This window comes from Daphnia pulicaria, chromosome 1, assembly GCF_021234035.1.
Source record: "Daphnia pulicaria isolate SC F1-1A chromosome 1, SC_F0-13Bv2, whole genome shotgun sequence".
Classification (NCBI taxonomy): Eukaryota; Metazoa; Arthropoda; class Branchiopoda; order Diplostraca; family Daphniidae; genus Daphnia; species Daphnia pulicaria.
The window spans coordinates 968,520-991,222 of record NC_060913.1 but is presented as its reverse complement, the minus strand read 5'-3'; the positions used below and the strand labels follow the sequence as shown (position 1 = coordinate 991,222).

Genomic DNA, 22,703 nt, shown 5'->3' with positions numbered 1-22,703 from the left:
TATATCTCCTATACTAGAAAATATTAAAGAATCTATACGTGATATTTTTTATTTAAAATTCACGCCCTGAATTTTTAGATCCGCAATCAGCCTCGCGATTCAATTTATTCCCTAGACGTCAGTTCTTTCTGGACGACCATGAATTTCCATATATCTTCTCTTCTTCTTCTTATAGTCTTAAAACTATAATACAACAGCAGCCGCTTTCTCCTTGATGTTTTTTCGCCGCTTCTGGATATAGCAAGGACACACTTTGGCGCATAGACAGATGGCAAATTTATCGGCCCACCGTCCGATCTATTCAAAGGCATCAGGATAGAACTGAACGTCTAATTTGTCTTGTTCATTTCCCCCCTTTTTTTCTTTTCTTTTAACAGAGAGTCTCGACATGAAAAACGACCGTTGGCGACGACGGCCAGTCTCTATCGCATTTGGATTTCGTCAAGTTTTGTCTACACGGAATCGAATCAAAATATTTAAAAAAAAAAGTTGTCGAATTTTGTTTATAATGACATGTATACGCACAGTAGCGATGTATATAATATTATATTACATTATTATATAGACAGGATGATGATGATGATGAGACGGGGCGGCGGGGTGTATTAGTCACATGTGTTATCGATCTCTCCGACTTTTAGTCTATATCGATTGGTTTGTTGATTCGCTTGGAAACGGTTGCCAAGTCATCAAGTCATTTGTTGTTTGTTTGTTGGCCGTTGTAAATAGATCCCGGGTGGTACTTTTTCGCTATTATATAGACGCAGCGCAACGCACTTACTTTAGGCTAGCTAGATTTTCGTATTATTATTTCCCCCGACTGCGTATTATGTGTACGTGACCAGATCCGGCGGCCGGGAGTCCGTCCGTCCGTCGGGCGGTTAAATTTAATGAAGACGGAAGAATGAGAAAAAAACAAACATCTCAGTTTCTATAATAATAATGTTGATTGCTGGGCTGTTGTTGTGTGTGTGTACTGAGTATCTCTCCCGTATATGAGCATCGAAATTCCAGTTCAGGCGAGAGGAGGAGGACCAGCAACATCATTAACTTTTTGTCTGTTGTTTCTTATTTTCCCGTCACAATTTAATGTAAATAGAGATGCGGGAGTCGGGAAAAAATTAAAAAAAAACCTGCTGGTAAATTTCCGTTCAAATGTTTGTCATACCGCGCGGCAAACAATCCGTCAGTTAGTGGGTTCTTCTACCCCAGAAAATGACTAAAAAAGAAAAAAAATTAAATGATTTAAAAAAAAAAAATAATTTCAAAAAAATGTTTTTCATTGTTTTTAGTTCTACTTAGCTTTAATATAATATATACCGCATCCATGCAGAAATGTTTTTTTAAAGAAGAAGAAGGTGGGCGCCCTTGAAGGTATTCAAAGAGCCTTGGGGCAATTGCCAGCCATAAGAGAGAACTAAGAAACAAGCCAGATATCTCTTAGCCCCGAGGCTAGAGACCTGCAAGGAGAAGAGACTGCTGGAGGAACGAAGGTGAGACACTATTATTTTATTTTTCCCTTTTATTTTTTAAATAGTACTTTTCAAGACGACACTTTCTTAAAGACTTAAAAAAATCAATGGAATATGATTTTATTAATATGAGGGGGAAATGTCGATCGAGACAATGTAGGCAATCAAATGAACAGTTTCGATTCGGCAATTATTAGCCAACTCTTTTGTTATTAGAATATGGCCGGATGGAAAAAAATAAAATAAAACTGGGTGAGAATATGCCAAAAAAGCCTTTTGGTGGCTGCTAGCTGCTGCTGCTGGCGGGGGTAGAATGAATAATGTGGAAAGAAGACGAAGATAATAAGAAGAAGAAGAAGAGAAAGAGAGAAAAGTGGGCGGCGCAATGGAACGGTGAGGGCCGTCTGCGAGTCCAAAAGTCCGTTGCTCAAGTTGACTAGCAAACCAGTTGCAGTCGGAACAGCGTCCTCGACAGTCACGCAGGTTTTTCTGTCTATTTTCCACTCGACGATTTTTAAAACAAAATCAAAAATTACCAGCGCAACCCACGCGCTTTTTCTGATTAACTCAGCGACGAGTCGACTAGTCGAGTTGGTTTGATTCCAGGTAGTTTCTTTCCCATTCATCCCCAAGGAGAAGAAGAAGAAGAAAGAAAGAAACAAATTTTTCGACTTTGGTTGTGTGTCCATCATCAGCGTGTGAGAGGATTTTTGTTTTCCCCCAAAGTGTCAAAACTTCCGCATCGCCGTTTTACAGAGATCCAAACAACTGATTTAATTTTTTGGAAAATATTAAGTGACATGGTGTTTGTTTGGACTTGACGAGTCTTCCTACAAAAGATTATACATCCAGCACACTCCGGTCAGCTCACACAACAACAAATGGCCGAAGGTAAAACAAAAATAAAAACAAGTTAAATTTCATTTTCCCTTATTGGTCATTGAATGGCGTGTGTGTGTGTGGTTATATCTCAAACGAATCGGAGCGAAAGTTTAAAATCTCCACCCAAAAAAAACAAATTTCAAAATGAACGCGCGTAAAATTTGAAAAAAGAATTTGGCCATTTTTTCGGGTGTTGGTGGAAACAAAAGAAAACCCCAAAAAGTATAAAAAGTAAAAAAATGAATTAAAAATGAAGTACACATCCATCCGGTCGTCGGAGTGGCATATATCCCTATAGAACAGGACACACACACACACACAGAGAAACACACAAACAAACACGTGACACAAACCATGGCAACACCCCGTTTTTTATTCTGTGTGTGTGTCTGGACGGACAGCTCACGGGTCCAGTCCACTCATGTGAACTTTCGTCCCGCCCATCATGAGAGCCCATCATCATCGCACGCCAACGGTTCACCGACAATTCGACATCCGAATTCGTCACGAATATCAAAAGAAATAAAATAAAATAAAATAAAATGAAAAAAACCGGCGTTCTAATGAAACGACCAACACAAATTTATTTTTTTTTCAAGGAAAAATAGAAAAATTCGAATAACATTTCAAACACGTACGCCATTTATTTTTTAATGATGGTTCGAATCATAACAGCAGAACACCATATTAATTCGCCTTCACGCGGGAGTACTACGTACGTCTATACTGTATAGTTTGAACCACCTGCTTATCTATATTTCGGCTGGAATCGGGTTCCGCATCGTGAGCTCTCTCTATCGTCCACCCGTGATGTGTAAGGTCTAGGTTGGCGATTTGGTCACGTCGTAGTAGACACAGCAGAAAGCCATCGTCTAATCGATGATTACATAAAAGAATAATAACGAAACAAAAAAACAAAATGTAGAGAGAATGAAATAACGAAATGAGGAAGACTATAATAGGGAAAAAATTTGTGTTGGCTCTTATTTTTGAACTCCTTTTTTGTATTTTATTATTCGAGAAGATCATTTTCTGGACAACATTTTATGTACCGCAATGTCGTCAGGTATAACTTGTACACAAAAGACAATTGAACAGCTGGCGTGGGAGGAGGAGGATAGGACGTTTCTTCTTGAAATAAAATGGCCATTCGCCATTGGACTTGGACTTCACGGTGGCCATCAGCGATGAGTCGACAATTTTTTGTTTTCCCCGTCGTAACGGGTCCCCCCGTACACACGTAGTCAATAGAAAATCCAAATCATTCGAGTGTAACACACACAACTCTAGAGAGTGTTGGCGGATTGCGCGTTCACTTTACATTTGTCCGCCGCTGTCCCGCGGCCCCTTGCGGCCACTCCCGTCGTACCCATGGGATCGGGGTCGTCTCTCTCTCTTTCTCTCTACCGTATTTGATTATTATTATTTTTATTGGATCTCGCGATAGTGTGATCATTATTTGAGAGCTTCGCGGCGACCAAGTGGACACGATCGTAAACGCAACGAGGAAACAAAACGTTCCACAATGTCGCACTTTCGTGAAAAGAAACAACCAAAATTTGTGTTTTTTTTTCCCTCCCGGCGGGAGAGAATAAGAAAAAAAAAATCATTTACAGATTGTGGTTGGTTAGAATATACATGTACATATACAAAGGAACTACACGGATATTACGGGTGCGGATAAAAATCGGTTGCACGACAAATATAAAAAGAAATAAAAATTCCGGCTGATGAGTTCGTTCATCTTCCGCAACTTTTATTCTCCTTTGAAAACAATGAAAAAAATGTAGACAAAATGAAAAATCCATTAAAACAATTTTTTGTGACGGCCGCGCAATCGTCCGTATCGAAAAATGCAATCGATAAAACGCGATGAAATGGCTAAAAAATGTTCCAACGATCGTGAGTGTGAGCTCATCATGAGGGGAAACCAAATTTCTTATTGGGTCGTGAGGATATAGAGTCCGTCGTCGTCATCATCAGCTGGAAAATTTCGCCGGTTGTCAATAGTCTTATATTATCCTATAGCCTTTTGTGTGTGTCGGGTTCATTCTTCTGATTCTATTGGTAAGAAAATGCGTTGCTGACTTGCTGGCGTATCAGTTGTGAAACTCTTTTGTGTTGGCTGACGGCCCAAAGTAATATACGCGCGCCGAGCGACGCCGGTTGCTTGTTGGCGATGGTACGGCGACGGGGTGAACAGCCTCGGTAGACCTTCACCGTCGCTCCATGATGCGCCTCTCGCCTCAAGGTAGCAGTAGAGAGACCGAGGATATTCCAGCAGGTGAGATGACGGTCTTGTTAGCTCTCAGAGTCTCTTTTTTTCTACCGTCTTATATTGGCTTCTCCATTATTTTCATTTATTTATTTATTTTACTTCGGGTCCCTTTCAAACGAAATATTTTTCGATGGTTATAGCAGTGTTGACTTCAAGGCCACAAATGAGCCTCACATCCGGCCGATGACGACACACACCTATACAGGGTCCTCCGGAGTTGCGAGTCAAAATCGTTTTCGGTCGTTTTCTTTCCATTTCCATCTAAGGAAATGATAGTCAAAATGGACGTCTAGGAAAAAATCCCGTTAGACTTTGCTGATGGACGAAAAAATGCGCTCACTTTAGCACAGTCTGTCTGCCGCCTGTTAACGTTTGAAATCTCATCGGGTCGGGTTTTGGGTACGTTAGAAAGAAAGAGCTGACGCACCTGTGATGGTCAAATTGGGTTTTTCCATAGTCAGTTGTAATTTTTGTGCTGGACAAATTCAGAGAAAAATCCCAGCCAGGAAGAGATATGGATGGGAGGCTGCTGTACGGATAAAAGCGCATCCAGCGCTGGTGAGAAATTTTGAATTTAAAAAAAAAAAAGAAATTCATTTCGAGGTCGTGAGTTTCTCGCGTGAATTCGTGTCGACTTCTATAGGAAATCAGGCGAGAAAAACGTTCTAGAATAAGAAGAAAAATGATATTAGATTCTCCCGTGTGTGTGTGGGTGTACAGGTAACACTGGTACAGGGTGGTACGGTATACATAACAGAAGAAGGGGGCGGCGGCCGATGTTGCGGGGTAGTCCGGTCTGGTTTGTTGTTGCCATTTGCGGTCGGTCGCGTGAGTAGCCGCGTTCCACACGCTCTCTCTCTCTCTGCTTCCTTCTTGTCTGCACTTGCTTTATATGCTGTAATCTACCTTTAGACTGTTTTGTATACCGCCCCACATCTTTTTTTTTCGTGTACCGGTGTAGCGTAGATTATTCAACGTCGTTTCCAACTTTGAATGGCTTTAATAAATAATAGTCGCCTTCCGTGATCTGCTGGGTTCCTGCTGGTATAATTCCGCCGACGATTTAGACCCATATAGCAAAAAGGGGGGGGGGGGGGCGAAATGGTTGTGTGTGTAGTACGTGCGTATAATAATAATCACACCGAAATAGACAAGACAAAATAATAACTATACCAACGTGCCGCCGGGCAGCAAATGTATAGTTCACCTTGAGGGGCCATCAACGGTTATTATAGTGTTGGATGACCGGGACTACTGTGATTTGTTTTTATGGACTCAATTTCGCACGCCAACCCGTTTCTTCTGGTCACCAAATTCAAAAGAAAAAAAGAAAAAAAAAGTCGTAAATTTAAAAAATGGGTTCGACATTCACCCAAAAAAATTCTTTCTATTTTGATCAGAAATCAACGGTTCTTTGTCCTCTGCGTTGGCTGGTCAACCCATCGAAGCCCGCGTCATGTTCTTAAAGATATTAGCCTAAAAAGAACAAGACGTCCAGTTATATACACACACATAGACTATTACTCTGCGTGTGTGTGTGTGTCTATGTAGTTGCAACACCCGTTGAGGCCAGCAGCAGCCACTGATCCAGTTTACGGAATTTCTATTGATAATAAATTCGTAGAATATACGAAAGAAAGAAGGAAAATGCGGCCGTGTAGAGCAGCAATGCCAAGGTTCTCTTTGAACTTGAGGAGCGAGCATATAGCCTCGTCATTCCACGCCAAACCGTGTCGTTTGGCGTGAATGCGTCTCTATTTTGACTTTGCGCAATAGACGGCCCCGAGGATTATTCGAAGAAAAATAAAAGAGGTTTGAATTGTTACAGCAGAGTCGTTGCACAAGGTTCCACCGTCGACCATCAAGCCATTGTATAGATATACGCTTTGCTTCTCAATGACCCGCACTCGGTTGTTTTTGAATCAAAAGAGCGTTGCTGAATAGTGATTGAATTTCAGTCGAGTTGTGCACGAAATTCGCTGGCGAGGTACAGTCGAGAGCAAGGCCGCCTGATTCACCCGTAAACAGCGTCTATGTACTTTGAATTTCTATCGCCCCCTTTCGTCTTATTCTGTGAGAAAACACAAATTTTGTCCTTGCAAAGACATGTACACTTTGGAAGAGTATATTTCTTGTTCAATGCCGACGACGTCTCGGAAAGTTGGTTCCGACTCTCGGCAGCACTCTGCAGTTTGACCCTGTGAATCTCTCCTCTCTCGTTAAAACGGGTGACCTAAAAACCAACCCAGAAGAAGGAGAGGAAGAAGAAGAAGAAAACGTGTATATATTTATAGAAATACATATCTACATGTTGTTTATTTAAAAGGAGACAAACCCCCCCCCCCCTCGATCGACCGAAAACATTCTTTTTTTAAAAAAAGAAAAGAAAGAAAGCCGAGCAACGTTTTCTCTTCGCTCGTGTGTCTTTTTGAGTTGTAAGAAACTTTTGGGATATGTTATGGCCTCCTCCCATATTCAGGTTGGCTTGATGACTATTCTACACTGCATAGCTGTGTGTGAGATGCTGCCAGGTAGGTAGGTAGGGGGTGGGTGGGTTGCCAAAAAACCAAAAGAAAAGGGGGTCCGGTCGCTTTCTCCAAGCTTTTTCTTTCTTCCGAGCAGCAGCAGCAGAAGAGTCATTAAATGTTTTTTTTCTTTCCAAAAAAGATTGAGGTACACTCGAGAGCAGGTGAAAATTTCAACTACAAATTTCCGTTCGTGCGAAATCGGAGCATCGTGGCGATATGTACCTGTTGGTAAATAGATACAAACAATGGCGAAGGTGAAATCGGTCGTCGTTGGTTTTTGGCAACGGGTCGGAAAGGAGCCGGTGCCAAGTGGGACTCCCCGGCAAATAGAAAACAATACATCTAGATAGTATATGTGTGCGCTGTTCACCTGGCGCCACCAACGCTATACATAACATCATTTAGCCTCGAGCATAAGAATACCAGTCATTTGAGTTTTTCTTTTTTTACTTTTTTGTTGTTTAGCGAAATCCCTTTTGTTTTGTTTTTTCTCTCTTTCGATCTGCTCGTGCGATGCCCTCGATGTGCCACTGGCGCGTTGTTGATGTGTAGATACGCCAAGGTTGACGTCAGATATCCCGAATGTGGCAAGGTCGTCGTGACGTGGCCATCTTTATTTTTCCGTCGATGGAATATTAACCGACACGATATCCAATCGCCGCCGCTGTCGGCACCGCAATCTTATCCTGTTGGATGGTTTGAGCGATGTCCTCATCGCGTCTCTGTCCTTTTATATTTTTTCAAGCGTCATCACAGTTGACGACGACGCCGCCGACGCTCGAATAAACATTGGCGGCAAACATATATAAGACGACGGATCTATGATGCGAAAAGTCAACGATTTTGTTTACCTTTTTTATTTGACCGGACAGCCAATCTCTCCACAAACCAAAAACTGGTTTTTTTTAAGGTTGTCCGTCATTTTGTTTGACTTTGAGCTTATTTCTTCTATTTTACATTTCCTTTTTCTTTTCTCACTGGCCATTTATTATATGCTGCACCCGGAGCGGCCCTGACGGGCGGAGATGTCCTTGGCCAACCACAAAAGTTTCTCACAATCATTTCGGATGAGTTTATTCTAAAATATCCTATGACTGAAGTGCGCAACATATACAAACCTGTTGTGTAGTGTGTCTGCATACTTTTTGGCTATTTTTATTTTTCAACCGAAATTTCTTTTCGACTCGATTTCTGAAATAGAAAAAATAAATAAAAAATCAAGGAAATAAATTCCGCCGTTTTCTCCAGTCACGTTTTTTGTTATATCCCCGTCTGTGTTGTCGCCCAACTGACAATAACACGCAGACACCGATCTATTAAAAAAATATTGTGGCGCATCACGATGCACTCAGAGAGAGAAAAAAACAGATTGGCATCGAACACAGCAACCATCTGTGTTGTACTACGTTGCTTTGTGTTGCATATCAAATATCTCCCATTCGCATCTCTCTCTATATTTTTCGAGATTGATTTGATACCACCTGTTATATGCTTCTCGTCATTCCTGTTCACTCGTCCGTCCGGCAGGCGCCAGACAAACATGTGAAAAAACCTGAATAATAGAAGAAAGAGCAAAAAAATGGAATGATTAGATTGGTGCGCATAATTATTTGGCGACCGGTTACACCGTAGGTTGGCTTTTTGGCTACACACATCCCGACTCTTGTTTTTGGAAACCATAAGAAACATTTTTCAAAGATTTATATTAACAGCCTGGATTTTAAAATTTTAATTTTGAGTGGGTGGGTTTTTTCGGTAATTATCTTCCGGGATTTTCCGAATTTGTATGTTTATTTTTGGTTTTCCGGGGTCTATTTTTTCCGGAGTGAACCACCAGAAAAATGAAAATTTGTTGGGCTGTAGAGTTTGACGTGTTGACAGAGTCGGATCAGATCTAAACGGGTTTCTGTTATTTCTTTTTGAATTTGGTCATGTTAGGACAAATCATGCGAATGTGCCACTGGACGAGATGGCCGCTGCTGGCCGGCGGCAATCACTTGAGGCCACTGCAACGCTCCGTCTACGTGCTGGTCGTCTGGACTTGCCTCTGCTACGGACTTTTCCAAATTTCCAGTCACGGGTCGGGCGGAGGGGACTCGTCTTCCGGCGGAGGTGGGGCCGGCTACGCCGGCGCTGGACCAGTCAACTCGCGCCTACTCTTGCAGAAGGTGACCGAGACGCCGCTGACCTCTACGGCCGCTTCAAGCGGGGTGGCCGTCGGCACCCAGCCCATCACCAGCACCGATCCGGCCGCCCTCAAAATCGACAAGCAGAAAATCCCGGACGACGACGAGATGGCCCCGTTCATCCAGCAGCGGGTGCCCAACGTCCCGTTTGAATTCTGGCTGCGCGAAAAGGCCAAAATCTACGGCAAGAACCACACCTGTGCATTCTATCCCAGCGTCTTTGATATCAAATTCAACAACAAGTAATTTCAATTTTCATTTTCATTTAATTTAATGATCATTAATTTATTCAAATATTATATTATATTATTTTATTTACTCAATTATTTTTTATTCAAATTTTGATTTTAGAATTTATAAAATTATTACTTTTATTTTATTATTTTTATTGAATATTAAATCAATCAATATTTTTTTTATCAATTTTATTTATTCAATTTTATTTAATCAATTTATAGTCTTTTTTTTATTTAGTAAAAATTTAATGTAAAATCAATGAAATTTTTATCATATAAAATTCGGTTAATTTCGTTCTAGTTATTGGCAAATGTTCCGGTCGACGAACGGGACCTTTTACCTGTACGGAGCTTATCACGACAACCGGGCGGCCGTCAAGACGCCAACGATCCGCATTCTGGGGATGATCGACCGGATCGAGCCGACGGTCAAGACGCACTGCCTCCTGTGGTACGACGCGGCCAAGGACCCGATCGTCATGCCCGTCGTCGAGTACAAGTACGTCTGGAACCAGAAGTGGGGCAACTACAAGCAGGGACTCCTACAGCCCTACCTGATGGCCTGCCACCTCCCGCTGCCGGCCGTGTTAGCCGCCAAGGGCTTCCGACCTGGCCAGGTCCCCATTTCCGTCTCACTGACGGAAAAGGGCTGCGAGCCGCCCACCAACAACCTGCGCGTCAACAACAACGTCCCGGCCCAGAAGGGCCGCTTCGCCGTCTGCGTCAAGGGCCTGGACTTTCTGCGCGAAGATCTCAGCGTCCGTCTGGTCGAGTGGATCGAGTTGCTGGGCCTCCTGGGCGCCGACAAGATCTTCCTCTACGAGCTGGAAGTCCATCCCAACATCTCCAAAGTGCTCAAGTACTACCAGGAGACGGGCCGGGTGGAATTGACGCCCATCACGCTGCCGGGCGAGCAGCCCAACACGCCCGGCCTGCGGCACATGTACCTCAAGTCTAAGATCACGTCCAAGCGCCAGAACGAGGTGATCCCGTACAACGACTGCCTGTACCGCAACCTGCACAGCTACGACTACATCGCCCTGATGGACACAGACGAGGTGATCCTGCCCAAGAACGTGCAGACGTGGGGCGAGCTGATCGACGTGGTGGTGCCCAAATCGCTGGCCGTGGCCAACTACACCCGGGCGTCGTACAATTTCCGCAACGTCTACTTCTGGGACGACGCCGAGCACTCGCACCGCTGGGAGGCCAACATCCCGCGTCACATGCACATGCTGCAGCACGTCTACCGCAGCTACAACTACACCAAGCCCAACCAGTACGTCAAGTGCTTCCACAACGTCCAGAAGATCCTGACGCTGCACAATCACTTCCCGCTGGCCTGCCTGGGCGGCGGCTGCACCTCGTACCCGGTCGAGCCCGAGACGGCCCACCTGCAGCACTACCGGGCCGACTGCGTCAGCACGCTCAAGAAGAGCTGCGACAGCGAGTACAAGCAGCACCTCGTCAAGGACACCATCATCTGGCGCTATAAAGAAGATCTGATCCCGCGGGTCACCAAAGTCCTCAAGTCGCTCGGCTTTTTCGACGACAGCTTAGGCCAAGTGACTAACGGCCTGTAGTCCTAAATGGACTTTGTCGGATTCTATTTTTATCACGTCACAATTGCACATTATCTGATTTTTTTTATTTTTTTATTTTTGAATAAGGAAAAAATTAGTGTTTGGTTTTTACGCTTGTCGGTTCTTGTAAATCACGTGCTGTTAGTCAGACGAGGGCTCAAGATACGCAATTCAGCAATAACTTTTTATTTTTTTTTTTTTAATTTTTATTTTTTTGTAATGAATGGCGCAAAAGAGAGAGAGAAAAGATACGAGCGCTTAATATGCAAATTTCTGATTATGCATCGTCAGTCAAATAGTCTAGGGAAAGCTCAATGTCCCGCCACTTATCATTAGTTGGACGTCTCCGTATGCTCATTCGACCATTCCTATAAAATAATAACATTTTTTGGGGGGGCGAAGTTTCATCAGAACAATTGGAATCAAGTGGGAATCGAGTCGACGTTTAAAATTTTTTTAAATATGAAAATAGGACGAAATAGAGAAGACACGGTCGACGTAACGTCCAAGAGTCGAATTTTTTTTTAAATTCTAACCTTTTCCCGTCATTGAAATGAGCTAAACACGTACAGTGCGCACAACTTTTGGTTGTTCATCGTTGAAATAAAAATGATCCGTGTTTTTCAATTTTTTTTTGTTACATCACTCAGTGCTGAATGTGAATCACCTTATATTTGCCCAGTTTGAATTTTTTTGTGATTTTCTTTACATATAGCGTGAATGATTTTCATCTACAAAAGAAGAAGAGAAAAAGAAGAAGAAATAGATTATAAAGCTTTTTTATTTGATAAAATATGAAATTTTTGATTTTGTGTGTGTGTTTCCTGTTTTCTGACAAGTCTAAAACGTTGATTATCGGAGGAAAGACGCACGGCTCCGATGAGACGACAACGCGTGCGATGTGATGTTTAAAAATCTTGCGAACAAAAGCGAATGGCTTGATATCCTTAATTCTTTCTATGACAAAAAAAAATAATAATAATTTCATGATATACGTTTTTCTTTGAAATATCTGCAAGATTCCATTTGACATGGCCACAACACACGTCCATTGCCAAACCATCATTCAAATATTATTTGATATGCGACCGCGCTTCGTTTGAATTCACCCACAGTACCCGGTTCAGTCATGTTCTTTTTTATTTTTCCAAAAATCCATAATTGGAAATGACGACCGGATTTTTATTTACCAATCTTTTTCGTTTATTCTTTTTCTCGTGAGACACATTTCTGTGAAATGCACACACACGCCACACCCAAATGAAATCGCAATTTGCTTATTTGATTTTTTTTTTTCGTCCACTGTTTTTCTGTAAATGGTGTGTACGCTTCGTAATGTACGATTTATTATATATTTTTTTTTTGGTCTTCGTCTTCCCATTTTTTTTTGGTCGTATCTATGCCTTAATAGCCAACATCCGCAAGCGTCGGCAAATACAATGTTTGAAATACGTGTATACAATATACAGTCCCATGTTCTATTCTACTATAGTATACACAAGCCATAGAGCTACTATACTTCGTTACTAGCGTTTTTAAATCAGCACCCCCGGTGAAATAGAACCGGTTCTTTTCGGCTTTTGATTAATATCTCTGGTCATCTACAATTCTACATGGGCACCCCTTTTCTTTGAAGGGGAGTCCGTCCTACGTGGCCAGTTTTCACCGATTTGTAGATTTGGAATGGGAAAACAAAAACTTTCTCCTGTAATACTCACAGCCTTCATTCACCACGGCTGTGTTTTTGTGTGTGTGTTGTGTTGGGAGTTTGTCCGACGCATGCATAAACAAAAAGCTTGTCGAGTTCCCTAGCGGGCTACAGCACACGCTATAGTTGAGCTGTAGGGAAAAAGGGCTGGCACAGCTGCCAGAAAAATTTCTAATGCATCCAACCGAGTGTCTAAAAAGGCAATTGGCTGCTACAAAGGTAAAATGAAATGACCAACTCCCCAATGGCCTATCCTATCGACATCATCTATGGGCCATTTCGTTCCCGCTCGTAAATTGTAACTACATGGTGTATAGAACCCACCAAAAATCTGATCATTATATATTCCCTCTTTCTTCAGATGGTATCCGGCGATGACGAGTGTAGCTCATTCGATGGTCGATGATCTTCAGTCGTTGGTGATGTTGCGACACGAAAGAATCACGAAAACCACGACACGATTTCTCGTTAATAAAGCCGTGCAATGGCAACTCCTTTTTTGTGTTTCAGTTTGGTCTGTCGGAGTTCTACAGGTTTGAATTGACAATTTCACATGTTCCGCTTCGGTTGACGTCGAACGACCTTGCCTTCAAATTAAAACGCGGGAAGGACGTACCGGTAGAGGGGAATAACCAGTGTAGCAATTAAAGGATTCCACATCAACAAGATTATTATCCGAATGCGATGGAAAAAGAAAACAAAAGCTCACGCTGGCCTTGAAATGTCCAGAGAAATCGACAAGTGCTGCCCAGAGACGAAAGAATATCACCGGGAAACCTGTAGGATTGGATTTCACCAGTCTTCTCTGCTGCTACTCATCGTGACAACTTTCGCTCCGACTGGACGTCTCTTCACTACCTGTTTTGAATAGTTCATTGTTTCTTTTTATTTTTAATTATATAAAAAAAAAATGTATTTCATTTCAAACAGCAACAGCACATGGACTGGATTTTCTTTTTGTAATGCAATCGCACATATATATAGAATAGGAAGGGCACACGATTGTTGAGGGCGTGTGGCCATCGCACCTGATGCAGTAGCAATGACCTGGGAATATTAATTCTCAACATCTCCCACCACCATTGTAGAGGCCAACAAAAAACAGTAAATAATATAATTAATATGCAAATAATTGGACAGAATAAGCTCACGCGCAAACAAGAAATATTCATGGAGACAGTTGCTTCGAGAGAGACTAAAAAGGAGCCTCAAATTTTAACATTTTGATGTTGCAAGTTCTTGGGCGGCGTGTAGCTGTAGAGGAATACTGAACCCATTACTAACAGAGTTCCGACGGAAAATTGCAGCGTCAAGTTGAAGTTGAATAAATAGATGGACACAACACAAGACAAGATGATGGCCAACGAAGTGGCAAATCCTTTCAAGATGTTATCTAGAAAAAGGAAACAACGAATAATGAATTAGGTGACGCAAAGGATCAAATACTGTAGGTTTTAAAAGGACTGGAATCGATTCATACCGGCGTACTTGACGACCATGGCGACTAGTAGCCCTCCAGTCGCTTGAAGAACAACCAAATACCAGATGAAGGAGTCATATCCGAAAAAGAATCCCTGCGAGTTGATTGTGCTCCAGTCGTAAATTAAGCAAGTGAACAATCCGAAAGGAAGAGATAAAAAGCTCAGCTGGATATTTCGCATCCACACCGAGACGTTAGATCCCTGGATATCAAAGAAAGCGCGGTGTCGTTGAAGAAAATTGATTGATTTTCGGGAATTCATTCATTTTTACACTCACCTTGAGGATTTTTTCGAAATAAATTCCCGCAAATCCAGACAGAACACAAGCAGCTAATGCAGCACCAAAGCCAACCCAACGATGCTGTTCAGGACCAGAGGAGGCTGTTTTGTCCGTTTTCTCCGGCTCAGTCTGAGCCAGTTGAACCTACGCAATTTATTAATGTGTCGTCAGTCGTATTATTTAAAGTTGATTCAAAATATCTGAACAATACCATGGCGACACCGACAAGCAATACAACCAACGCTGTCCACTGAGTAGCTATCAACTGCCTCTTCAATATAGCAACCGTAAAGAGGGCAGTGGTAAGAATTTTGAGCTGATAGGTCACCTAGGAAAATTATACATGTTTTCAAAAATTTGAAAATTTTGAAATTGTTTTTTTTTTTAAAGATACCTGATAAGTAGCAGCATCAAGATGAGAAGCAGCAACATACAACAAGTTGTTTTGAACAACATACACCATTGATGGCACACATACTTTCAATGTATCAAGAGGCTGCTTGATGATTTGGGTGTGCACTGCTTCTTTGAGCTTCGAAATTGAGTTTCCTTCCTCATGGTAAACTAGCCAAAGGCAGGATATCAACTTTACAAGCTCTGACATCAGGACAGCTATATTAAATAAATAAATAGTATTAGTTATTTGCTAAATTGCTGAATCTCTCATAATTTCATGTCTCAAGATAATCAACCTGTTGATGAGAGGAACATATCTCCTACACGGGTTCTGGCGTACCGCATACTCAACCCAAGAGCTGCGTTTTGGACAGTCAGGGTAACAAGGCTGATGTACTTCATCTTTTCTGAATCTAAACAATGTAGAAATGATCAGTGAATCAACAAATATTTTTCAAATTTAGAATACTGTACTTTTCTGCTCCATTGCTGTTTCTTTTTCCTATATCTATTTGACTGTTCAGAAACAAACACAAAAAGTAGTTTTCAAGTTATCTTTAGAGCAAAGGTAACAAGGTGCAGAAAATTGTAGCAGAATTGTTGAAGTTTATTGCTTCATCTCGACAAAAAAAAGGTGACGTATACAACTCTACACTCTACAGAAAAAACAGATTCTCTTTCGTATGAAAACTGCAGTGCAGACGTCCTTTGTTTACCGCCCGCGTGCCAAATATTTTAAAATAAAAAATATAAAAATTTCATTTTTTTTATCCACGTTAAGAAATAAACTATTTCCAAGTCTTAGCAAAAATAAAAGGCGCTCAATTTCTGAAGGAGTTGCAACTTGCAAAATATTTTTTCAATTTTGGAATTCGAGTGAGAGCGACAACAACCGGAAAAAATGTAAACACAAATCGTTTAGTCTGCTTTGCTTTCTCTTCTAAGTCGTATTCGACTTCGACCTTAATCTAAAATGACTAGTTTCCTTCGAAAATGTAAAATGTTATACGACCCAGTGTTAAAGTATATTCATTCAAAAAGTACAACCGTTTTCCATTCATTCATTTATACATTGTTTTCATTCAGGGGTTACAGGTCCCAAATATCCTGTGTCCGGTGTCAGAGTCAAACACTTCAGCATGACATGGATAGGTCTTCCATGACAATCTTGAATGAAGAAACAAGTGGGGGTCTTTTGATTAATTCTTACAGTCGGGTAAGCATGTGACAAAGTTAAAAAAAAAGGTTCATTACAAGTCTTAATTCTTACTCTTCTTTGAAACATATATTCTTAAATATTCCTACGAACAGGTTGGCTTCAGACTGAATAATGGAATGATGGCTTTTGGGTATATTTTTGCATCTAACAAATTTATTCTGACACTTTTGTTGTCTAGTTATATTTTTACTTCATATTTTTTTTTTGAATTTCTGCCTGTATTTTTTAAATATTGTCAAAATAAGAGTAGTGTTATCTTAGAATATTTATTTATTTTCCTTTAAGGAAAGAGATATCTTATGAAGCATAGAAATGATGTTTTCACATTCATTTATTTACATGTGATTTACTGTTGGATAGGCCAATAGCAATTTTTCCTAAATCAATATTGAGCTGGAATGTTCAAAGTGCTGAAGACATAAATGAGGATTCATTATCACTGTTTTACACTCTGGAGCCAAAAATTGGTAAAAATTATGTGTTTTTCATTTAATCACCAAGTAATTAACTAATATGGTGATATCCTCATCTTTTTATCTAGACATACTCGTCATTGGTATTGGTGATCCCGATCAAAAAGTTAGTCATAACATTATTAAATACATGAAAGACAAGAAGATCAATCTGGAAATTTCAACAACTGAAAGAGCTTGTGCAACGTTCAACTTTCTTAATGTTGAAGGACGATGTGTTGCAGGTGCTCTGATTCCACCTACAAAATATCGAATTAACGAAGATGATATCGTATCAACACAGCGGCAAAACCGAAAACTTATGACAGTAGACGAATATCAAATCATTTAGATACTATTTCATGTAGAACAAATTGAAGCGCAATTAATCTAAATAAAGATGTTTAAAAAATGTAATGGTGATAAGTTTTCATGAATATTTTTAAATCTTTTTGCATTAACCGATATGAACTAATAAAGCCAACTACAATCTGGTGTATTTCGGCCATTCCTATTTAAGATAAAATATTGAAAAATCCCTCCCATGGGCGCAATGGCACGCATTTCGGTCACCCACTTTGTTTTTTTCCTTTTGCCCAAACATGTGATTTGTACTTTGTAGCCTATTTTGTAACGTTGTTCGTCGAAGCTTTTTTTTAAGAGCTAAAGCCTTTTCTGTAATAATAGCCGTTAACACATTGTTTATTGCAGGAAAGCCCTTAATTACAATTCGACACAATATTATTTTAGAAACAACATGCTAGCAGGGAAGGCTAATTTTATTCACAAATACAAGGTAAATGTCATGAAGACGCTATTGCGCGAAAATTTGTTGCAAAAGGCTCTATAGGGAAAAGATTCTGTACAAAGTAAAACAATTTAGCTAGTCGTATTTTATGGAAATTAAGGACGTTGTATAATTGCGTAACGGTTATTGATCGGATTTGAAAGGCCACCTGTGAATTGAATGATTGCGAAGGCATTTAAAATGTGTGCGGCCGACTGAATTGCCCAACTGATTGCTTCATCACAGATAATGCTGTTTCTTTCTCGCATACGAAGTCGCTTCCGCCGTGTTCGTCATCGCTGCTCCATCTGCATGGGTAAGGCGAAAATTGTCATTATAATGATCCATTGAAGTCTGTTCCGAAAGCATTTTGTTACCGGCTCCTTGCTTCACGAAGCTGGATTCCCGTTCCAATTTCGACTGAGAACCTGGTAACGCGGAAACTTCTCCCCCACCATCTTTTCCGTCACTTAACTGTGCAAGTTTAGTCTTGAAACTTGCAGCAGTGGCATGAAATTTACCCAAAGCTTTGCTCAGGGCTTTGTTGGCCGCAGTAGTTGGCGACGAGGATCCACCGGAAGATGATCCTCTAGCGGATGAATTCTCGGCTGCTGCCATGACAGCAGCCACAGCGTCTACATCGATACCAGGAAGTGAAGTTGATGAAAAGGTTCGTGTTGGAATCGGTGGACCTTTAGGGAATGCAACCATCGCAGGGAGCTGTGATGAACTGGCTACTTGTCGTTTGGAACGCGGAGGCGCAACGGGCTGAGTTGGCTTGGCTTGGCTAAGAAGCTTGACCGGCGGAGGTGCCTTATACTCTGGTGGCATTCTTCGCTGAATTTGAGGCGATAACTTGATTTGATTTACAGCGCTGGTTGAAGCAACTGATGTCACTTCTTTCGAAACGGACGGCAATTTGACATAAAATTTCGTTGGATACGGAGGCGGCGGGCGAAAAGCGGGAGCTTTCGGCTCGGTTTTGGTTAAGGCAACAGAGGCTATCGGCTGTGAATCTGCTTTGGGAGAAATCCTTGTGATAGAAATATTAGAGGTGACGGGCTGATGGGTTGCGTCGGTAGAACTGGGGGATGATCTGCATGCTCCTACTGCCGCACTGTAGGAGGGGGCCATGGGCGAAGAAGGAGCGGATGGAGTAATTTTGATTGGAATGGGTGAAATTAAGCCAGGCGTAGGGATACTCGAAATAGAGGAAGGCACAGGGATGAAAAACTTAGTCGAACATGGACTGGTTGGCGAAGGGACATCCTTTTGGGATGCAGGGAGTTGAGGATTAAGGCGCAAAGGATTGAGCTGCACAGATGGCGAAGACGGGCTGACTCTTTGAAGCGTAGAAAGTGGTAGTGTAGGGAGAATGAAAGCCTCCGATTTGGTTTTTTCTTCTTTATTTCGGTTGGCACGTTCCACCAGCTCTTGCAATTCGCTCAACACCCGATCGGGATGCAAACGAGGACTTGCGGGATTCTCCGTTTGAGTTAGAAAATTATAGGTTGGCGTTGGCGCTACAACTGGAGATGGCTGTCTTGGTTCACCGTCAGAATGAGAGCTCTGTAATTCGCTAAGTAAGAGCCGAATTTCATCCGATTTTTGTACAAAGACGGAATCTTTAGTTTCCGCGCCAGCTGTGCTGTCAGTATTTTCACCAACTGATTCGGAACCCACGGCAGTTGGCTTCTTTGAACTCAACCAAATAGCTTCATACTCATGGATCTTTCTTCCGCTCCGACTTCTAGACGGCTCTTCATCGTCAAGTTGTGTGACCCTCTCGAAGCTTTCTAAAGTGGCGTAATTCTCCTCTCCCACGTCCATTCTAAGGATAGAAAATAAACGAACATAAAATTATTATCCGTTTCATCTAAAAATAAAACTTGTTTCCGTCACATACGCCAAAGATACTGCTGGCGACTCCGATTGCTCTGGATGTTGAACAACAGCGTTTTTGAAACTATGCCGCCTCTCCTTCAATTGCTGATTTTTATGCTTCTTTACATGCGGAGTAGATCGCTGAACTTTATCTTCGCGTGGCAGTACTAATTCACTTCCATCTCCGTCCATGAGATATGCTTGACAATCGTGCAGCAACTGACGTGTGTCGTTATCCAACTTGGAGGTGTTTGCAACTTCCTGAAATTACAATTGGGTATTACAAATTTTGATCACTGAGAGACAGAAGTGTGTAAATTTACCTGGTTGCGCATCAGGACATTAACATAAGTTGGCGTTATTTTGCTTTCGACAACTCCACGATCAAGTGAACCACATGTTGTTGGCGCTAGTGAGAGCGACGTCGGTTTAGCGAACCGTTGCTCCTTCCCCCGATCCAAACTACTGGTCGCCAAAGGCAAGGACGTTTCATAACTAGGACTGCGGTCAGAATTTTTTCGGACTTGCTTCGTCGTATTCTCCATTGTGGGTTTATACAGTTTATCTTTGGAAGATATGTAAGTGACGGATGGAGTCTTGCTGAGGACGACACCACACGTCGCAGGAACTGTAACCTCCCGGATGATTGCGGTTGAGATGCTCTCCACATGTGGCTGAGATGCTTTTGATGCAACAGATTCATTCGATTCCGAGCGAATGTCAAAGCCTCTGTAAACCTTCATAGATTTGCTTCGCTTTACAGGCAGAGACGGTTTCTCGTCCACCTTTCTTTCGACATTCGAAGGGGATAAAAACTGAGTTTCTTTTTTAGTCGGTGGTCCATCTACGCCAGCTAATTCCGTGCCCTGAGCAACCGTCAGTTTTTGGGGTGAAAAGTTTTCATTTGATTCTTTTTTCGCCTTCTCTGACGAAGAACTCGAATGCTCGTCTTCCAGTGAGCGATAAAATCTAGGACCATCTCGAATTCGAAAGGAACTTGCTTTCCGAGTGCCGGCCAGGTTTGATTTCTTTTCGCTGCGTGGTTCCGAATGGGATTTCTCGAAGAAGGCACGGATTTTTAAAATGCTGGATTTACGAGACAGACCAGATTTTGGAGACGCTTTTTGTTTCGTGACTTCTTCTTCTTCTTTTACATTGTCGTTGGATAGTTCCGTGTCAGACGACTTCAATACAATACGATCAAGACTGGTCGGAGGACTTGATTCTTTTGAGCTTCCACTGCTGCCAACACTAACTGCCTTCTTCGCGTCGCCAGGATTGGAAACGGGGGATCCTTGCCCCGATGAAGTTCCACCCGATTTCTTCTTTTTGTCCGGTAACGGAGGGGCCGACGTTATCGCAGCTGAATTAGACTGGAATTGCAGAACAGGCCAAGGAATTTGGTCAATAGACTCCTCCTGACAAATGTCATCTTCTTCATTGACTTCAGAAACTGGAGTAGATGGAATAATAATCAGTTAAAAAAAAGAACAAGCTGCATTCAGTAAATAGGTTTACCAGTTGAGTTAACTTTCACGAAAATGGTTTCGTAGCTAGGATCAATCCGAATTTCTTGTGGTGGACAAATCAATGGATGGCCATTGACGTCCAAATTCTCATACGGATGCGCGTCTATCATTTTAAGTTGTTCGATAAAAAGTTCTCGTAGGGCTCGATGCACGAGAATGTACTGATCTTTGGTTTGAACCATAGCAACACGTTGGCGCCGCATATCGGAAATAAGTTCAAACAAACTAAAGTTCTCCATCAATTTCTGTGGAGAGAATGAACCAAAACAAATTACAGTTAATCACGTAAACCTCGAAGGCTATTTAATGAATCGATAGGTACCCCAGCACGAAGTAGACCCCAAACGTAATCGATTGCACAGATGGTTCCAGTCCGCCCACATCCAGCCGAACAATGAATCAACAACGGAAGAGTCTCTGAGGCTTGACAATCGCGGATTAATCGCACCATATCAAGCAAAGGGCGTACCAAAGCCGGAACTCCATGATCTGGCCACGCCCAATAGTGAAACTGCACAACGGTTCTCGTAACTGGCAAAAAGCAAATCAAATGTTGGCAACATTCTTTTTTCGTGACAAAGGAATGCAATTTACTTGTTTCTCCGGTTGAATTCACGTAAATAAGTTCCATGGTCCGAAGATTAAAGTCATTGCACATTCGTCTTGATTTCAGAAGTTTGACAGTGTAGGGTCCATACGATCTAGTTTCTTGATCACTTTCAGCCCAATAGCATTCACATTTGTGCTTACCTGACTCTTCTTCATTACAAGCCATGATGATAACCTATTAAAGGAGATATAATTAATTAGATCTTAATTTCACAGAGCTAATTCCAGCAGGTTCTGAGTGCTTTTCATGTACCTGAACATCACATTCAACTACCATCCTCCAGAAATCAGTAACTGTGTGAACCAAAGGACCTTGACTGGCTATGTAAGCCTGGGAACCACTGGCACCTCGAATATAGTTTGCATTGATATAATCACTTCCAGGGATTCCATCAATTTCAGTTAGAATCACTCTTGTGCAATCAACTGAAGGAGAAGAAAAATTGGTTAGAAAAAATATACAACCAAATAGGAAAAATTGTGAATGAAGTTGGAGCTACCTTATCTTAATTCAAGGATAAGATAAGGTAGTGTTTCAACTAATACAAATTGTACTCACAAGGTAAAATATCTTTGTATCTATTTTTTCTTCTGTTCACTTCTTTTTCACCTTCTTTACACGAATACATTGACATCCCTTTAAGGCTTTCACTCAAGAGTTTTAGCTCTTGGAATTCTTTATCATATTGATCATCTCCTCCATTTTTCCTCTTCTCCAATGTTTCAACATGATTAAGAAAGTTCTGCAGCACTGTCCTTAGCGGCGCTCGCTCTCCATTCCCACCCGCTTTCATGATCAATCTATAAATAATAGAGGCATATATTAGGATTTTAAAGAGCATCACAAGTCTTTCATGTTTGTTTACCTGGATTGGATTCCGCGTCAACAGGTGAACAATTGATGAATCACAACCCATGGATCGGTGCACTGAGATTGCAGTTGATCAATAAAAGCTGGAAAATTCATTGAGCAAAAAATTCATAAAAAATATGTTTAACAACTCAAAACAGTTACGTCAACTACCTACAACTACGTTTTCGTTAACTATTAATCAGCCGCCATAGTTGATATATCTAAGCGCCCCTTTGTACAAAAAGGCCTTAAATTTCTCTTCGAATCCAAGGCCAACTATGAGTTCCCCCTTGAACAGAGACGTCTAGCGGATTTTCGGAACGGTGTCTCTTAAACGTGT

At 41.6% G+C, this 22,703-nt stretch overlaps 4 protein-coding genes across 8 annotated transcripts; 2 read left to right on the top strand and 2 right to left on the bottom strand.

Annotated features, from left to right (window-relative positions):
* Positions 1-1,923: 1,923 nt before the first annotated feature.
* Positions 1,924-12,629, top strand: LOC124320920. The gene is made up of 3 exons (XM_046783824.1): positions 1,924-2,363; positions 9,099-9,588; positions 9,884-12,629. The coding sequence occupies exons 1-3, from the start codon at positions 2,354-2,356 to the stop codon at positions 11,163-11,165; spliced, it is 1,782 nt and encodes a 593-aa protein (XP_046639780.1). The 5' UTR covers positions 1,924-2,353; the 3' UTR covers positions 11,166-12,629.
* Positions 12,630-13,815: 1,186 nt separating this feature from the next.
* Positions 13,816-15,739, bottom strand: LOC124327869 (UDP-N-acetylglucosamine transporter-like). Of its 2 annotated transcripts, none has more exons than XM_046786896.1 (7): positions 15,505-15,739; positions 15,327-15,443; positions 15,029-15,246; positions 14,846-14,962; positions 14,632-14,778; positions 14,354-14,555; positions 13,816-14,266 (listed from the first exon to the last, which is right to left on the bottom strand). In XM_046786896.1, exons 1-7 carry the CDS (start codon positions 15,515-15,517, stop codon positions 14,082-14,084), a joined length of 999 nt encoding a protein of 332 aa, XP_046642852.1. In that variant the 5' UTR covers positions 15,518-15,739; the 3' UTR covers positions 13,816-14,081. The 2 variants fall into 2 exon arrangements, with proteins under 2 accessions (XP_046642852.1, XP_046642860.1); XM_046786904.1 differs by having other exon boundaries at positions 15,327-15,437.
* A 168-nt stretch (positions 15,740-15,907) lies between these two features.
* LOC124327884 (NADH dehydrogenase [ubiquinone] 1 alpha subcomplex assembly factor 3-like) lies at positions 15,908-17,118 on the top strand. Its single transcript, XM_046786917.1, has 5 exons — positions 15,908-16,053; positions 16,117-16,246; positions 16,342-16,379; positions 16,610-16,716; positions 16,791-17,118. Exons 1-5 carry the CDS (start codon positions 16,004-16,006, stop codon positions 17,051-17,053), a joined length of 588 nt encoding a protein of 195 aa, XP_046642873.1. The 5' UTR covers positions 15,908-16,003; the 3' UTR covers positions 17,054-17,118.
* Positions 17,119-17,372: 254 nt separating this feature from the next.
* LOC124327833 (mediator of DNA damage checkpoint protein 1-like) lies at positions 17,373-22,641 on the bottom strand. Of its 4 annotated transcripts, XM_046786874.1 has the most exons (11): positions 22,535-22,640; positions 22,377-22,464; positions 22,070-22,311; positions 21,764-21,936; positions 21,496-21,685; positions 21,224-21,432; positions 20,891-21,146; positions 19,696-20,825; positions 19,395-19,633; positions 17,866-19,319; positions 17,373-17,796 (listed from the first exon to the last, which is right to left on the bottom strand). In XM_046786874.1, the coding sequence occupies exons 3-11, from the start codon at positions 22,302-22,304 to the stop codon at positions 17,729-17,731; spliced, it is 3,954 nt and encodes a 1,317-aa protein (XP_046642830.1). In that variant the 5' UTR covers positions 22,305-22,311; positions 22,377-22,464; positions 22,535-22,640; the 3' UTR covers positions 17,373-17,728. The 4 variants fall into 4 exon arrangements, with proteins under 4 accessions (XP_046642830.1, XP_046642808.1, XP_046642823.1 ...); XM_046786852.1 differs by having other exon boundaries at positions 17,373-19,319; positions 22,535-22,641; XM_046786867.1 differs by having other exon boundaries at positions 17,373-19,319; positions 22,539-22,631.
* Between the last annotated feature and the right edge of the window lie 62 nt (positions 22,642-22,703).

Bases quoted from the DNA above. Each gene is read 5' to 3' on its own strand.
- LOC124327869 (XM_046786896.1), bottom strand. The intron at 14,556-14,631 runs GTGAGTGTAAAA...TTTGATATCCAG, and splicing joins ATTTCGAAAAAATCCTCAAG to GGATCTAACGTCTCGGTGTG. The intron at 14,267-14,353 runs GTATGAATCGAT...TCCTTTTTCTAG, and splicing joins CATGGTCGTCAAGTACGCCG to ATAACATCTTGAAAGGATTT.
- LOC124327884 (XM_046786917.1), top strand. From the start codon at position 16,004: ATGACTAGTTTCCTTCGAAAATGTAAAATGTTATACGACCCAGTGTTA. The intron at 16,380-16,609 runs GTATATTTTTGC...ACTGTTGGATAG, and splicing joins AATGGAATGATGGCTTTTGG to GCCAATAGCAATTTTTCCTA. The intron at 16,717-16,790 runs GTAAAAATTATG...CTTTTTATCTAG, and splicing joins CACTCTGGAGCCAAAAATTG to ACATACTCGTCATTGGTATT.
- LOC124320920 (XM_046783824.1), top strand. The intron at 9,589-9,883 runs GTAATTTCAATT...ATTTCGTTCTAG, and splicing joins GATATCAAATTCAACAACAA to TTATTGGCAAATGTTCCGGT.
- LOC124327833 (XM_046786852.1), bottom strand. From the start codon at position 22,304: ATGAAAGCGGGTGGGAATGGAGAGCGAGCGCCGCTAAGGACAGTGCTG. The intron at 20,826-20,890 runs GTAAACCTATTT...CATCTACTCCAG, and splicing joins CGTGAAAGTTAACTCAACTG to TTTCTGAAGTCAATGAAGAA. The intron at 19,634-19,695 runs GTAAATTTACAC...TTGTAATTTCAG, and splicing joins ATGTCCTGATGCGCAACCAG to GAAGTTGCAAACACCTCCAA.